The following is a 17377-nucleotide window of genomic DNA, read 5'->3' on the forward strand; positions in this document are numbered from 1 at the left end:
GCAGTTGTAGAAGTTTGTAGAATACCAACATGGTTTTTTAACCTGGCATAAGCCAGGTCACATGGAATTCAGAGTTTGAGTCAAGCAGACTTCCAGTCTGTCTGTTTTTTGAGAGACAAGAAGAGGACTATAAAATGAGCAAAAACATCACTGTATAGCTATAGCGAGCTAGAGTGCAGCATTTGTTTCTTTTTCCTTCAACTTGTCTAAAGCTGTCTTTGAGAAGGAAAGTTTTTAGGCTTCATATTTTTTCCCCTGTAGTATAACTTGGATGGAAATAAGTCAGTGTTGTTTTAGGCCCAAATTCCAAGTTTTTTCACCTTCTGCGTTACATAAACTAATCAAGTTGGAAAGCCAAGAGATTTTAGGTTATATTTAACCTTTTGCAGTTTGTAATCTTTTGAGTGTTATTCTGCCTTTTTTTTTTTTTTAAAGTAAGTCTTGGCTCATAATATTCACACTCTGATTACTTATGGATTCTTTTTTTTTTTTTTTTTTTTTTTTTGACAGGCAGAGTGGACAGTGAGAGAGAGAGAGAGAAAGGTCTTCCTTTGCTGTTGGTTCACCCTCCAATGGCCGCTGTGGCCAGCGCGCTGCGGCCGGCATACCACGCTGATCCAAAGGCAGGAGCCAGGTGCTTATCCTGGTCTCCCATGCCGGTGCAGGGCCCAAGCACTTGGGCCATCCTCCACTGCACTCCCTAGCCATAGCAGAGAGCTGGCCTGGAAGAGGGGCAACCGGGACAGAATCCGGCACCCCGACTGGGACTAGAACCCGGTGTGCCAGTGCCGCAAGGCGAAGGATTAGCCTAGTGAGCCGCGGCACCGGCACTTATGAATTCTATATTGTGATATTTTATTTGGTTGTGATTTTTTTCCCCAGAAAGAATTTTATTATGAAAACTGCACTGCCTCGTAGCAAAGGTAGATTTTTTGTTTTGTTCTTTTTTTGACAAATGGAACAACATCTATTTTTGCTTTCAAAAGCCTGGTATGCTTTATTAAATACCTGTCTCTTCTGTATCGTATTGAAGATGAACTATAAAGTTAGTCTTTGCTTCCAAAGCATTTCTAGTTTGAGGAACCATACAGAAAGGAGAAGGCATTGGGAATATTTAGGCCACAGGACAAAACTTGAGAAGTGACATAAACCACAGAAACAGCTTGTACAAGGTCCAGCAGTGCATATTGTGCTGTGCCCAGGCAGAGGTGCTAGGAAGGAGCAAATGCTTGTTTTGTTCGGAGACGTCATCACCCCTCCTGATGAGGACTTTGGAAGGTAGTGATTTCAGGAGCTGAAATAGGCGATTGAGTCTGGAGTGCTGCGGCAGAGAGAGTGTTCTAGAAGCAGGTGTGCCTTGGATTGGGACTTGCTGGTGGGATTTGGATATGGCTGAAACTATGACCAAGTGAAACCAAGAGAAAATATGTTACTTGAAAGAGTTAGAAATAGGAAGCTTTCACCGGAGAACCCAGTGAAAATTTTTGAAAATTGAGAACGAATACCTGGGTTGTCTTTCACAATAGAATGGATTCTCTAAGTCTTGTGGAAACAGTAACACAGAAAAAAGCATCAAGAACTGATCAACAACAGCACTGAAGTGATCAATGAGTGTTACAGTCCAGAGAAGAAAAGAAATTAGGTTGTCAAATCTCAGGCAATATACCAGCAGGACCAGACTAAAGTTTTACTTACCTGCAGGCAAATGTCTGAGTTGAAACAGATTCTAGGGTAAGTGTTTGGTTAAGGGGTTAAGAAGCCACCTGGGATGCCCATATACCATACCGGAGTGCCTGAGTTTGGGTCCTGACTCTGCTTCTTATTCCAACCCGTGATGACTCAAGTACTTGGATCCTTGCCACACCCATGTGTGAGACCCAGATTGAATTTCTGGCATCCTGGCATTGGCCTAGGCTATTATGAGCATTTGCAGAGTGAACCAGTAGTTGGAAAATATCTCAATCTTTTTCTCTCTCCCTCTCTCACTCCCTTTCCTCCTCCTTTGTATCACTGCCTTTCAAATATAATGAAAACAAATAAATGTTTTAAAATATTAAGAAAAACAGAATTTGCCAGTTTCTAATGCCGAGTGAGGGAGATTAACAAACAGTGGGGAGTAGCTAAGTTTGTGGACACCAACAATTATTAGGGGTATGACATTGAGCAAATAATTTAATCTGTGAGCCTCTTTTTACTCATCTGAGTTAATAGTACTTATTGGGCTAATAAGAGGATTATGTGAGACATTGTGCATAATCACCAACACAGTACTTAGGCTTATTAGTTGTTAAATATTAGCATCCCACTACCTGCTGAAAATGTAATGCTCACTAATAATAATATTGCCCAACTAGTTTAACCAGTTTCCTCCCACACCCCCAGGTCTGGTCAGTTTCCCTAGTCAGGTGCTTGTTAGAATAGACTGTGACCAGAACTGACAGATTGGCAGACTTCACAACGACCTCTTTATATAGGGAGTGTGTGTTTATGTAAACAAAACAGATTTTAAGCCCAGTTCTTCAGATCACCTGTGCTGCATGAGTTCACCAGGAACACAGAAGGTAGATTGCCAGTTTTCAACTTTGAGGTGATTCTACTCAGTCAAGGTGCTTTCTTGTCCACTCCCCAAAACCCCCAACCCTGTCCACCAAGCAACAAACCCACATCGAAGCAGTTACTTAGTTTAACAGAAAATACGCACAAGGCCGAAACCCAAGAATTTGAGTCTCAGCCCTATGTAGTAAATATAGTCAAAGAAATATATTTGGTTCTTAACCCAAAGGGAAAAGGAATCCATGAACTTGGGCAGCATCTGTCTGTGGGCCATCTCTACATTTTAACTTAGGCTAATTTCTTCCCTTGAAATATCCTCTCATTTTCACCTGTCATAGTACCGAGGTCTGACCTTTATGTGACCTGATTGCTCTCATCTATATCTTCTTCACTGTAAGTGGTTTTTCACTCTTTGAAGCCCTACTTTTTAAAATATGTTTTAAGAAACATTTCTTAGGATCCTTAATGCATTGTTCTTAGAGTTCTCTGTGTGCTGTTCCTCATGACTTTCCTGGAGTGGCGTATAAATTCTTTAACAAGGATTTATTCACATCCATTGACAGAGTACATAGTAAGTGTAATAGGTGTTCAGTAGATATTTGAAATCTGGGATTCTCATCCAAGAGGAAAATGAATAAGGGATCCAGTTCAGAAACCTAGAGTGCTCTCCAGGCAGCTGACGGGATTGATGGGCTGCTTCATTTACCCCCAACTTGATACTTGTACTGAATGCATTCTGATCACTGTTCTCCAAGTGAGTCAAGCCATTGGTCTTTCCATGCTTTGGCCTGTGTTTGATCCTGAATTTGGAATGCCTTTACTTTCTGGAAAAATAATCATCCTTTTGCTCAGATATGACCTTTGCTCTATGGTTTTCCTTGATGTTTGGACAAATTTGCTTCTCATTAGTGTCTTGCAAGACATATCTCCAACACAGCACTTCTCATCTTTTTTATTAGTCATTTATTTACATACTGGGTTTTCCAGAGCAAGATTCTTCCTTGGCTTACTCATTTTTGTAGCTTCAGTGCCCAGCATCATGCCTTGTACCTCCTACGTGCTTTTTAGCTGAATCCAAATGCAAATCTCCTATGGCAAACCAGGTAAGTCTCCTGACCTGAGAGACAAGGTCAGAGAGAATGTTTGGAACAGACTGCCTGTGCCAAAAAAAGTCTGATCTGAGGCAACTCTGGCTAGAGAAGTGCCCTTCAATTCTCTTCTAAGAAGGTCACTGGTAATTAGGAAGCCTGGATTTTGTCAGCAGTGAGAGCTCTCTATCTGTTCAGGCTTCAGATCCTTCTATGTAGGGCTGATCTCAATCAGAAACCAGACATCCCATGGTCTGCCACCGTTTTCATGAATGCAGCATGGTTTTCAGGGCACAGCTTCACAATCTGAGATTGCCTTCCTATTTGTACTCACTTGGAACATATAATTCACTAATAGTGTTCATTGATTTTTAAAAAAGTTTTTTTTTAAGATTTATTTATTTGTTTGAAAGGCACAGTTGCAGTGAGAGACAGAGAGAGACAGATCTTCCATCTGTTGGTTCACTCCCAGATGGCTGCAATGGCCAGAGCTGGGCTGATCTGAAGTCAGGAGCTAGGAGCTTCTTACTGGTCTCCCATGTGGTTGCAGGGCCCAAGTCCATCAGCCATCTTCCACTGCTTTCCCAGGTACATTAGCAGAGAGGTGGATCAGAAGTGGAGCAGTCAGGATTCAAACCGGTACCCATATGGGATGCTAGTGCTGCAGATGGCAGACTTATCTGCTGTGCCACAGTGCTTGTCCCATTCATTGATATTTTTTAGACTTGTTAGGTCTTTTCAGTCTCACACACCCCTATATAGAAATGGGAGAATATGTTACTATCTTCTCTAAAAAGACTTTGTCATGTAGAATTTTTTTTCACATACTTTTATTTTGAAAAATTCTAAACCTACAAAAACTTATAAGGATAGTACTATGGACATGTATATATAATTTCCTTCTAGATTCACCAGTTGTTAACATTTTGCCATGTTTGCTTTCCTCTCTGTCCCTCCTCTCTAGATAGAGGTGCATATATAAAGACTCTTTTAACAGTCCATGGAAAATATGTATTACAAAAAAAACTATGTATGGATTTCAATGTTTTGTATTTGACTTGAGAGATGGAGGTAAGAGGGGAAAAAAACAGAGAGAGTTCCTATCTGGCTGGTTCATTCTCCAACCATCTGAAATAGCCAGAGCCATAGTTAGGAGCTAGAACTCAGTTCAGGTCTTTCACATGGATGGCAGGGGCCCAAGAAATTTGAGTGATCACCTGCTGCATCCTAGGGTCTGCACTGGTAAGAAACTGGAGTTGAGAACTAGAGCTGGGAGTTGATTCCAGGCCCTACAGTAAGGACTGCAAGCATCTTAATTGGCATGTTAACTACTAGGCCAAATGCCCACCCCAATCTTACTTTCAATTCACTTTTCCAGAGACTTACTAAAGTACCTTTTTGTGCATATATTTCCCCCTGTAATGTCCCATTTAAGAGTGAATTGTAGGCTGGTGCCACGGCTCAATAGGCTAATCCTCCGCCTAGCGGCGCCAGCACACTGGGTTCTAGTCCCAGTCAGGGCGCCGGATTCTGTCCCAGTTGCCCCAGCTCTCTGCTATGGCTAGGGAGTGCAGTGGAGGATGGCCCAAGTGCTTGGGCCCTGCATCCCATAGGAGACCAGGAGAAGCACCTGGCTCTTGCCTTTGGATCAGCGTGGTGCGCCGGCCGCAGCGCGCCGGCTGTGGCGGCCATTGGAGGGTGAACCAACGGCAGAAGGAAGACCTTTCTCTCTGTCTCTCTCTCTCACTGTCCACTCTGTCTGTAAAAAAAAAAAAAAAAAAAAAAAAAAATTTTTTGTAGATATCAAGATATCTCACTCCTAATATGTCAGTGTAAGTCTCCTGAGAACAAGAAATACCTAGGTTGTTCCAGTAATGTTCTTTATAGCTCTTTGTTTTTGTATTTTTTATCCTAAGAACCAAAATCTATCCTTGTATTTATTATTATTTTTTTTTAAGATTTACTTATTTGAAAGGCAGAGTGACAGAGAAAGAGAGACATCTTCAGTCTGTTGGTTCATGCCCCAAGAGACTGCAGCATCCAGAACTGGATCAGGCTGAAACCAGGAGCCAGGAACTCCATCTAGGTCTCTCATATAGGCAGCAGGGCCCCAAGATCCTGGGTCATCTACTGCTGCCTTCCCAGGCACATTAACAGAAAGCTGGATCAGAAGCAGAGGAGCCAGGTCTTGAACCAGCACTCTGATATGAGGTGCTGGCATTGCAAGTCAGCTTAACCCACTGTGCCACAACACTGATCCCTAGCCTTGCATTTCATGATTACATCTTTTTAAGCTACTTTAATAGTTCCCTAGGCTTTTTTTTTTTGTATTTTATATTATTGAAGTATCTATGTCAGTTGCTATATAATAGACTACTCCTTAATTTGGAATTTTATGATTGTTTTCTCATTATGAGAGTCAGATTAAATGTTGTTAGCAAAAATTATACATAAATGATATCCTGAACTGAGAAGGAAGTAATACAGGGGAATAAATTGTTAGCTTTCCTTTACTGTTTGTGTTAAGTTTAGTCATTTGAGTAAGTTTTTGTCCACTGGATTCCTCATTGCAAAAGTACCTTTTGAGGCCAGCACTGTGGCATAGTAGGCTAAACCTCCGCCTGCAGTGCCAGCATCCTTTGTGGGTGCTGGTTCGTGTCCTGGCTGCCCCTCTTCTTATCTAGCTCTCTGCTATGGCCTGGAAAAGCAGTAAAAGATGGCCCAAGTGCTTGGGCCCCTGCACCCACGTGGGAGACCTTGAAGAAGCTCCTGGGTTCAGATTGACCCAGCTTTGGCTGTTGTGGCTGTTTGGAGAGTGAACCAGCGGATGTCTGTATCTCTCCCTCTCTCTGTCTGTAACTCTAACTCTCAAATAAATGAATAAATAGAAAGCGGTGGCTTTTAAAAAAGAAAAAGTACCTATTTCTCCTTTCACAAATACTGACTTACATGTGAAAGAATAAAGATGGTATGAATATCTTATTTTCCCTTTTGCCCTAAAATCACACGGTAGTTTTAGAATCCATTTAATATTCTTGCCTAAGCTAAGTATTACTGTGATGGTGATATTCACTGTGCTGAAACTTTATTTAGCAAGATTTGCCCTTTAACTCCCAGAAGAGCCTACATTTTAATGTACAACTTAATATGTTGAAAATCAACAAGCAACTTTGCTTAGTATAAAAATTCAGTTGACTAGAGAAGATTAAATTTAAATCTCTCAGAATTATTTTGAAATTCATCATTTCAACTCTTAATAGTTTTCATGGGTTTTCGATCAATTAAGTCTATACAGAACTTAAATTATAAGATTAACATAGGGGCCAGCACTGTGGTGTAGTAGATTAAGCCTTTGCCTTCAGCGCTGGCATCCCATATGGGCTCCATTCAAGTCCCAGCTGTTCCACTTCTGATCTAGCTCCCTGCTACAGGCCTGGAAAAAGAGTGGAAGTTGGCCCAAGTTCTTGGGCCTCTGCACCCATTTGGGAGACCTGGAAGAAGTTCCTGGCTCCTGCTTTGGATCGGCCCAACTCTGGCTGTTGCAGCCATTTAAAAGACCTCTGTCTCTGTCCCTCTGCCTCTCTGTCTGTAACTCTGCCTCTCAAATAAATAAATAAATAAATCTTAAAAAAAAAAAACCAAAAACGACTAATGTAGTGGTGACCATTTACTATAACTAAATCATTCTCAACTAGTCACTGTCACAAAGGTGTTTTAAAGACAAGACCTTATTTATTTGTGATATTGAAAAATTTATCTTGACATTTCTAGGTGAGACAGTATAAATTAATGGGGAAGATTGAGGACTTTGGAGACTGACCTAGGTTTTAATCCCAAATTTAATCCCTAGGTTTTAATTTGAGAAGTTCCTTTAACCTCTTGGAGTTTGAATTTCCTCATTTGTAAAATGGTAATGATAACAGCTGTATTTACCTCACAGAGCTGCAGTAAGGATGAAATAGCTAACAGATGTGAAGTGTTAAATAGCAGAGTTCCTGGAACATGGTGAGCTCGTAGTACCTGGTGGTTGCTGTAGTAGAGTTGGTGGTGATTGCTGTTTGTACCAGACTGCAAGTATAAAAAATTATAACATGAGGAATTATGTATTTAAGAGCTCAGGAAGCTTTGTTTTTGAAAGAAAGCCAAGAATATTTTGGAGGTGGTTATATTAATGTGTTCTCAGGTATTAAAAGAAAAATCCTTTTAATTAAATTTACTTTTCAAAAATCTGGCCAAATAAAATAGAATGATCCTAATTAAGTCCCTCCCCAGCCTTCCTGTTTTTTCTTTTCTCTTCCAGAAAATTATAGTTGTCAATCCAGCCTTGTCCAAAAAGCCCTCACTGTCCTACCCTTCTTTCCCCAACCTACTTGGCACCAGTGAAAATGCAAAGAATTTCCTGCTGTCCATTCTGCCCATAACGCAGGGTTGTGATGGTGACAGTGGCCAAGAGTTCCTCTTATTCCCTCCAGAGCCCATATTTCTTCCCGCAGACTGGCTCTGAGTTATGGGTTCACATAGCTCACATGTCTGAAGCCCCACCCAATCCTCAGGTCACTCTTTCTGAAATACGGAATTTTGTAACCTGTTATCTGTTACTGGCTCAGAGGCCAAAGAAGTTCAGAGGGAGTTTTTAGCTGAGTTTTTTAGCTTTTTTTTTTTTTTAAGCTTTTCTAACTAATAGAAGAACCTGTCATTAAAGTGATGATTAGAGAGGTTCTATTCACAGGCATAATCAGCTTTTATTTGAAGAATGTATTAAAATTGTCAAATAATGCTGTATCTGACAATTCTCTCTTGATGGAAATGGTTTAATAATATATGAAAGCAGATATTCAGTTGCTTTATTATTTGATTGTAATAATATGCAGCCTATCACTCAAGAACTTTAATTGGGGCTTCTATTCAGTGTCTAGGTTACTTCTTTTTATTTACCAAATACTTGCAAATGCAAAATAGGAAGTACATATCATTAATTTAAATTCTAATTTTTATAATGAGATTTATGCAGCAAATCAACTTTGTGTCACATAAATAATTGAAAATTCTGTAAAAGACAATTCAACACTTACATGAACACTAGTTTACAAAGCACCTTTACATTTATTCATATAACCTACATCTCTATAAGATAATCAGGACAAATACTCAGTTTTTTATTTTACAGAGAAAAGAGCCAAGATTCAGAAATACTAAATTAACCTTCAAGTTCATGGTTCCACCACTTGGTAAACTAGAATAAGTCACTCTGTGCAGTTTCCTAAATTATAACACAGACTTTAAAATAGTGCCTATCTCACAGAGTATACGTGAAGATGAAATGCAGTAATACACACAGTGCACTTAGATCAGTACATAGGGAATGCTCAATAAATGTTAGCTATTAAGGCCGGCGCCGTGGCTCAACAGGCTAATCCTCTGCCTGGTGGCGCCGGCACACTGGTTTCTAGTCCTGGTCAGGGCGCCGGATTCTGTCCCAGTTGCCCCTCTTCCAGGCCAGCTCTCTGCTGTGGCCAGGGAGTGCAGTGGAGGATGGCCCAAGTGCTTGGGCCCTGCACCCCATGGGAGACCAGGAGAAGCACCTGGCTCCTGCCTTCGGGTCAGCGCGGTGCGCCGGCTGCAGCACGCCGGCCGTGGCGGCCATTGGAGGGTGAACCAACGGCAAAGGAAGACCTTTCTCTCTGTCTCTCTCACTGTCCACTCTGCCTGTAAAAAAAAAAAAAAAAAATGTTAGCTATTAACTGTTATTACCACACAGCTAGTAAATGTTAGGGCTTGTACCCAAAACCAGACCTTCTGACTCCTAGTCCAGAAGTTTTTTCATAGTACCATGTAGAATTTATTTTTTAGTAAATCATTGATTTAATTTCTACCTCGCATTGACCTTGTTATTTGTGAAGTGACTTATTCCACTTTGTTTACTTTGACCTTAAATTTTTCAAGGTCAAAGGAAAATGTGTTTAAAGAATTCTTCCTGATTTCTTCAAATCTGATTTTTGTTGTCATCTGCGTTTGCTTGACCTTGAGGTGGTATCAGGTGGTATTTTAGTAGGTGAGGTATCATAAATGTTGTTTTCATGAATAATTTTGGATCTTTCTGGTAAATTTGTTTTGATTAGAAACCTGAGGATGGGAAGTAGAGTTGAAGGAAATTGCTGGACCATAGCCCAGAGTGGGGATTCAGCCATATCTGTAATGCTGAGAATATTGTCATTGCAGAGAGTAACAGCTTACCAGTCAGTAAAGGTGATTGTTTTGACGCAGGAATACTTGTAAGAAAAAAAAAGATCTTGAAGGAATTGGTCAACTAATATGGACCATCACCTTCAAGAAGTGAATGTAGGTATCTCTTAGATCTCTTAGCATTAACATATGTGATTCCCGTGGGTTTTTTTTTTGTTTTGTTTTTTACTGTTTCTACTGTCCGTATGGACACTTGTGATTATGAGAAATGCCCAAGTCTACGTGCTTTTGTGTTAACTACTCAGCTGCTAAGGGAAAACAACCTCCCTTTCCTATAATCACAGGGTCAACTCAAAACTGGATTGAGATTTAAGATTGTAGAGAGTGGGCAGTGATGTGGAGGAAAAATGTAGTCAGCATGGAGATCTTCCAGAGGCATGGAGTTAGAGAAAACCCCAGCCCCCTGAACACGCCCCATCACCAGGCCTTTTTGATGTGCATAGTGTATATACAGACAGGGTCAGTGTGCTTTTTATGACCTTTGTAGAAGATCTGTACCGGGATTAACTTGCCAAAGCAGGAGATTTAAGAAAATGTGCTTAGACTTACTCTTTGTGATGTTTGTATTTTTTCGGCCCACTCATTCTCAGTATCTCTTTGGCAAGTAAAATTAATGTTCTCACATGAAATGAAAACACTGAATTTTTAATAGATTCCCTGAGACTTAGTTATAGTATGATACTGTTAGCAAAGGGAGAGAATATGAAAAAGTCATGTTTTATTCTTTATAGCTTTGCAGTTAGGTTTTACTTTTCCTGCTTGATCACTAACTGAACCTTTGACCCATTTATCTTGGGAGCAAAACTCAGAAAACAAATACATAGGCAGCTTCTGTCTTGCAGTTACTTGTCCTATTCACCCTGATGCCTTCTCTTGGGTGTTGGCTTTGCCTATTGCATTGGCCACTCTGGTGTACTGGGGGTTGGCTTGTCTTTTTCCTGTTCTGTATAGTAGCTGAGGAATTAAGATAAAAAGAAAAAAAAAAAAAAAGCCTAGCCATTATCTACCACCACTGGCATTATTTGGCAAGATATCATCTGCCCAGGACTCTGGAGAGCTTTGTTTCTTAGCCAGTTAATTATAAACTAAACATTGTTGTTTGATGTGTTGGGATCTTCTCTATGTAGAGGTTCTTATACTTCTCCACCACTTATATCTTTCTGGCACAGAGTGCACCAGAAAACAATATTGGTGATGATTTCTGTTGAGGTCAGCAGCAGGACTGGGAGTGGAGATGACAGCTGAGAGATTTAACAAAGCTCTCAGGGCTGTAGAGGTTGAATAGTTGAGTGCTCTGGCTTAGGTTAGCTCATGGTGGATCTTTGCTCAGTTGCCATTCATGAATGCCAGTATCACAGCAAATGCCAGAGTTGGTCTCCTGAACATCGGTTGTCTTTGAAGTCTTTGCTAATGTTCCTAAACCAGAGTCCTGGTGTGGCATATTTTGTCCCCATGTAACTCCCTCAACTTAGTAGTGAGTAGTTCATTGTCTAAATGTTTGTTCGTTTTACTGTACAAGTGTCTTGTCAGCAGGAACCTGATCTCACTTATCTCAGCTATCTCATAATTCATAGATTGTGTCCCACTTGTACCAGTTACTCAGTAGATCTTACTGAGTGTACTAAAAACTGGCTGTATATGTGGAATCCTATAGTTGTTGTCTGGGTTTCTCAAGTGTATTCTTTAGTAAGAGATGTCCCTTAGAGAAACAGAGCAGCAACAACAGCAGTAAATTTAAGAATATATCAGCCTATTTTTGAACTTTTAAAACAGCTTTTTTGAGATACAATTCATATCATGTAGTTTACTAATTTGAACCATGCAGTACAATGATTTTTGGTATGTCTGCAGAGTTGTGCAACCATTACTACAATTTTAGAAATTTTTATCTCAAAAGGAAACCATGGAGGCCAGGCCAGTGCTGTGGTGCTGCAGATTAAAGCCCCTAGCCTGCAGCGCCAGCATCCCCTATGCACACCGGTTCAAGACCTGGCTGCTCCACTTCCCATCCAGCCCTCTGCTAATGGGCCTGGGAAGGCAGTGGAGGATGGCTCAAGTCCTTGGACCCTTGCCCCCACATAGGAGACCCGGAAGAAGCCCCTGGCTCCTGGCTTCCACCTAGCCCAGCCCAGCCCCTGTCATTGCCGCCATTTGGGAGTGAACCAGCAAATGGAAAACATGTCTCTGTCTTTCTCTCTGTCTCTCCTGCTCTTTCCCTCCCCCCACCCTCTCTGCCTCTCTCTCTCTCTCTCTACCTTTCAAATAAAAAAAAAAAAGGAACCATGAGCCTATCTCATCCAGCCCCTTAGTCCTTGGCAAACATCAATTTTTTTTAAAGGCTTATTTATTTGTTTGAAAAGCAGAGTTACAGAGGTAGAGGTCTTTCATTCGATGGTTCAATCTACAAATGGCCACAATAGCCAGGGCTGGTCCAGGCCAAAGCTAGGAGCCAAGAGCTTCATCCAGGTCTCCCATGTGGGTACAGGGGTCCAAGCACTTGGGCCATCCTCCACTGCCTTCCCAGGCACATTAGCAGGGAGGTAGATTGGAAGTGGAACAGCTGGGACTTGAACTGGTGCCCATATGGGATGCCAGTTTCATCAGTGGCAACTTAGCCTACTACACCACAGTGCTGGCCCTTCATGAAGCTACTTGTTTATCTTGACAGATATACCAATTCCAAACAGAATATTTTATGCCTGGCATCTTTCATTTAGCATGATACTTTTCGAGGTTCATCTGTGTTGTGGCATGTGCCAAGCCAGAGCCTGTGGAAATTTGAAGGCTAGTGATTCCTGTTTCCTGGCTACTAGCTGTGGCTTCGGCTGATGCTGATGTCCTCATTAAGGATTACCAGGTAGACCTTGTGGAAATTCTCCAAAGGAGATCTGAACTTGCTCCTCTGGGTAATTACTCAGCACATTAAACAAGATACTGTCTTTGAGCACTTTAACACTGTGCCTGGCACATGAGGGCCTCAAGTCACTTTGTCCCATTTGAGCTTCTTAGATTTTAAGAAGAATTTGGCAACATGAAATAACAGACAATTTTTAAATTGGTACTTTGAGTTTACTTGACTGATCCCTCCCCTCTCCTTTTGTTTTTGTTTCCCCCAAGGCTATGCCTTTCTGCTATTCCAGGAGGAGAGTTCAGTACAAGCTTTGATAGACGCCTGCCTAGAAGAAGACGGGAAACTGTACCTGTGTGTGTCAAGCCCCACCATCAAGGATAAGCCAGTAAGTAATATGTAGCCAGCTGTTGATTTTCCAGAGCACATATGAAAAAAGAATAGTTAATCTGCTCCTTTTTATAATAGGTATGCTGGGATCTAAGGTCTTCTTACTAGGTTGACCTTGTGCAATTGAGTTGGACTGTTGTTGGTGATGGGAAGCTAATAACAAATTACTCAGTATTTCATTTTATACCTTTGGGACCATGTTTAAACAAATGTGTCCTTGTCTTCCACTCTACAGCTCTTTTAAGTTGATTCCTATTCAGAAACTCCAAATTGAGGTAAATAATGCTTTTAGTGGTTTTGGCAGCCTGTTTCTGTCATTATTTCAGATCAAGGACAGGGGTGATTTATTTTTAAAACAAAAGATCATAATCATTAATGTTTATATGCCTTTGAATACAAGGCATTGTGCTGGGTACTACCACAGCTAATGAACTAGAGCCTTCTGGGCCAAGAGTTTACACTCTAAAATGAATAGTTTCAAAAGGACAGAAGGGAAGGACAGAGAACAGAGAGCTGAAACTATATGTAAATGAGACTTACTCAGAGTCTGTGGATAAGAGTTTGTGGTTTCTGGCCCAGAGTGATTGAGTGAATCCTTGGGTAAAGAAGGAAAACTGCTTCTTTTCTCCTGGCAGAGGAAGTAGCAGCAGAGAAGGGGCAAGACCATGTTCAGAGCTGAAGAAAAGAACTTGGTTATCATTGGAAGAGGTCAGGATTTGTGAGAAGTTGGTGGAGGTGGGCTGAGTTTTTGTGTCAAGGTTTGGTGCTAGGAGTGGGAAATACAGCAAAAATAGTGCCATGGAATGGGCCAGAGACCAGCAGTATGCCACAGGGCCTGTGCGGCCCCTGTAAGACTGTACTAGAGATGGGGCTTGCTTAGCAGGTAGGTTTATTCTCAAAAAACGTGCATGGGGGAAGAGTTCGGGTTGAATATTGAAGTTCTCAGTTTGATTCCAGACTAGCATTTAAATATCTGCTTGACTCTGGTTAAGGCACCTAATCTTTGCTGAATTACAGTTTCCTCAATTAAAAATGGGTTGTTGAGAGACTTGGATAAGAGGAAAATGAATGGGAAAGCATTTGGTGGAGGCCAGGTACTTGTGCAGATGTAACTGGCTGCCGTTACCAATTCTTCACAGTGTTCTGGGATTCAGGAGAGCAAGGTTAGATCTCAGCTACGTGGTAACATCTGTTGAGAAGGATAATGACATCTAGAACAGGGTTTATAATTGGCTGTGAAAGAATCATGTTGGGCCTTTGCCACCTATAAGAACAAGAATGCAGCATATAAAACATAAGAGAAATTTACTAAAGAATGGGAATATTGAGTCATCGTATAGTAATTAGTTGATGTAGAAAATGAAACAAGGATTTTAGCCAGTACGACAGTGCTGCTATAATTTTCAGATACTGGGAAAATGAAAGTAACAGTGTTTTGTAGGGTAGCTATACAAGTAGAGGAACCAGTATATGGGGAGAAGACTATGGAAGCTTTTTTAACTTTGGTCTTTCTATGAACAATGTAGAGAAATTGTATATGAGGTGGGAGAGATTTTGGACTAAAATGATTGTGCAGTGTGTTTCGTCTGAGAAAATAATAAGAAAGCTGAAATAGCTTCTCTAAGAGTCTTTGGGATAGTGTGAGATTAGAAAGTCTGTGGCCAGTTTTGCAAGGTCAGATGTCTAAGAGATAAGGCCATCCTCTAGAGAACCTCTGCCACTGGCACATTCGTGCCGAGGGAGTGGGACTGAGCTAAGAAAGGTAAAGATGGATTTGCTCATGCCATATAGGAGCAGATTAAAAATATATTTTAATGTACAAAAATGTAATGTAAAAAAATGCCAAAAGAATAGACACTGAAGACGCTGTTGAGGTGAGGAGATGTGAGATGAGCAGACAAGGCTTATGTACTTTGGAAGGGTCATGTCATTGGCTTTGTAGGAGAAGGATAATAGATCTTGTGGGCAACTCTCACCTGGACCAGACATCTCTTTTTTTTTTTTTTTTTTTTTTTTTTTTTTTTTTTTTGACAGGCCGAGTGGACAGTGTGAGAGAGAGACAGAGAGAAAGGTCTTCCTTTTTGCCGTTGGTTCACCCTCCAATGGCCGCCGCTGCAGCCGGCGCACCGCGCTGATCCGATGGCAGGAGCCAGGATCCAGGTGCTTTTCCTGGTCTCCCATGGGGTGCAGGGCCCAAGCACCTGGGCCATCCTCCACTGCACTCCCTGGCCATAGCAGAGAGCTGGCCTGGAAGAGGGGCAACCGGGACAGAATCCGGCGCCCTGACCGGGACTAGAACCCGGTGTGCCGGCGCCGCAAGGCGGAGGATTAGCCTATTGAGCCACGGCGCCGGCTTGGACCAGACATCTCTTAAAAGGGATTGAGCAGCACTCTTGCCAGATGGAGGGGATATGAAGGCAATGTCATTACTATTGAGTATTTTCACTGTAAACATATGTATTACCCTTGGTTTGAAGGACTTTTGAAAATTATTAGGGTAATTATCAGTTAGGGAAATGCTATGAGGAAACTTTCTTTTTTTTGTTTTTTGTTTTTGCAAATTTCTGCCTTACTGCAGTTTTTATTTTCTGAGCTCAGGTGAAATAGTTTATTGGAGCTCACTGAATTCTGAATAGTGACTGCCAATCACAGTTCTTTGGCCTAGGCATACTCAGAATTTCCAGTATAAACAGTTTGAATAAAACTTAAGATGAGAAATATGAAAGTCCCCAAACACCTGTAATTTTAATAAACTGGATCCCATTTTGTGTTCCAGCTCTTTTGGCTCCGTTTTTTAAACCTTCTCTTTCTTGGCTTTATCTCTACATGTAACACTTCCAGCATCATTTGGTCACACTTCTGTATCCAGGTTCCAGGACATTCCACTTCATTGTGGATGCTCCCACACAAAGTGAGAGCTAGGTGGAACTTTTCCGACTAAATGAGGACCTTGGTGACAGCTCAAGGCAAAGTTAGCTTTTGGAGTTCATTCACCAAGCTTTGGGGCTGTGGATTTTTCCTTCCTGCTTCCTCTTGATTTACTAGCCTTCATTCCCTACCTTTCAGAAGCCCGGTGCCCTGATGATGTTGTTTAGTTTTCTTTGACTTCCCCTGGGTTATTCTTGGAAATACATCATGCTCCAAAAATGATCTCACAGATTTCCTGCCCATTGTCCTTACCCTTCTCCCCTCCCCTCAGATCAAACTCCCCTCCTCTTTCAGTGGATCAAGTTGACCAGACTGTTTTCCTAATGCAGAGCCTGATAATGAGGATCCCTTTCGCTTTGTGAAAAATCATGCTTGTTTTTAAATTCAAGTGAATCCCAAATTAATGGATTTTAGGTTGTACTAAGGAGCTAGTTTTGGTCAGTGTTTATCTTTTGTAAAATGACTCTATTTAAAATGTTCTTTGTAATAGATCTGATCCTGAAAGATGGCGGAAAGAACTATATGTCTGGCCTGAGTAGTTGACTGCTCAGTCCCAACATATGGAAAGACATGTTGGCAAGAACAAAAGCTATTGAAGAGCTTCTAGATCTGTGATTTTTTTCCCTCCTCTAGTGAGAGGAATTTCATAGCTCAGGTGTCCCAGGCATTCCAGAGGAACAGCTACGTCCATGTGCAGGCTTTGAGTGAAGAGGCAGACAGTGGCGCCTCATAAAGGTGACTTGACTTTTTGAATGTATGAATAGGTTGAACCTAAAGGTTCAAGACAATAAGCCAGCGGAGGCAGAGGCCTAGTAGAGAGAGGCTGAAAATGACAACCTTGAAAAGGTGGTAAGGAAGGGGGTGTTTATGTCTTACCCTCTGGAATACTTTGGCCAGAGATATGGGTTTAACAGACACCTTGAAAGGAGTATCAGAAGTTTTCTACTTCCTTCCTTATGCTTTATATCACAATGTCTCCTTAGCCTGAATTATGACAGGTTGTTTTTGCTGTTTATTTTTAAATGGTATTAACAAACTGAAGCGTGCTTATATGGGGTTAATTCTTCAGATTCTGTCTCAGGTACCAACATGGTCATTTACTTAAAACTTAAAAAACAAAAATTAAAAAGAATGATGAAGGCTGGAAGCAGAGGCTGGCTTAATTCTTCAGTTTTTAATTCTGTTCAGTCTGTGTCATCCTGGTCTCTCTTATCCCCATTTATATATCAATGGGATCTCTTAGCACTTTCAATCACTCCTCATTAATTACAAAAGCAGTCCAGATCATTTTGCCTGGAATTAAAACTTTACCAGTATGGCTTCAAAT

At 41.2% G+C, this 17377-nt stretch overlaps 1 protein-coding gene across 15 annotated transcripts in view; it reads left to right on the top strand.

The window, feature by feature from the left end:
* CPEB3 (cytoplasmic polyadenylation element binding protein 3) overlaps nucleotides 1–17377 on the top strand; it is a 276322-nt gene that overhangs the window by 153682 nt on the left and 105263 nt on the right. For all 15 annotated transcript variants that reach the window (XM_051823381.2, XM_051823386.2, XM_051823389.2 and 12 more), the window contains one exon: nucleotides 13002–13120. In XM_051823381.2, coding sequence (XP_051679341.2) covers nucleotides 13002–13120 — 119 coding nt within the window. The remainder of the gene's footprint in view (nucleotides 1–13001; nucleotides 13121–17377) is intronic.

The sequence above is a fragment of the Oryctolagus cuniculus genome, chromosome 15, assembly GCF_964237555.1.
Source record: "Oryctolagus cuniculus chromosome 15, mOryCun1.1, whole genome shotgun sequence".
NCBI lineage: Eukaryota > Metazoa > Chordata > Mammalia > Lagomorpha > Leporidae > Oryctolagus > Oryctolagus cuniculus.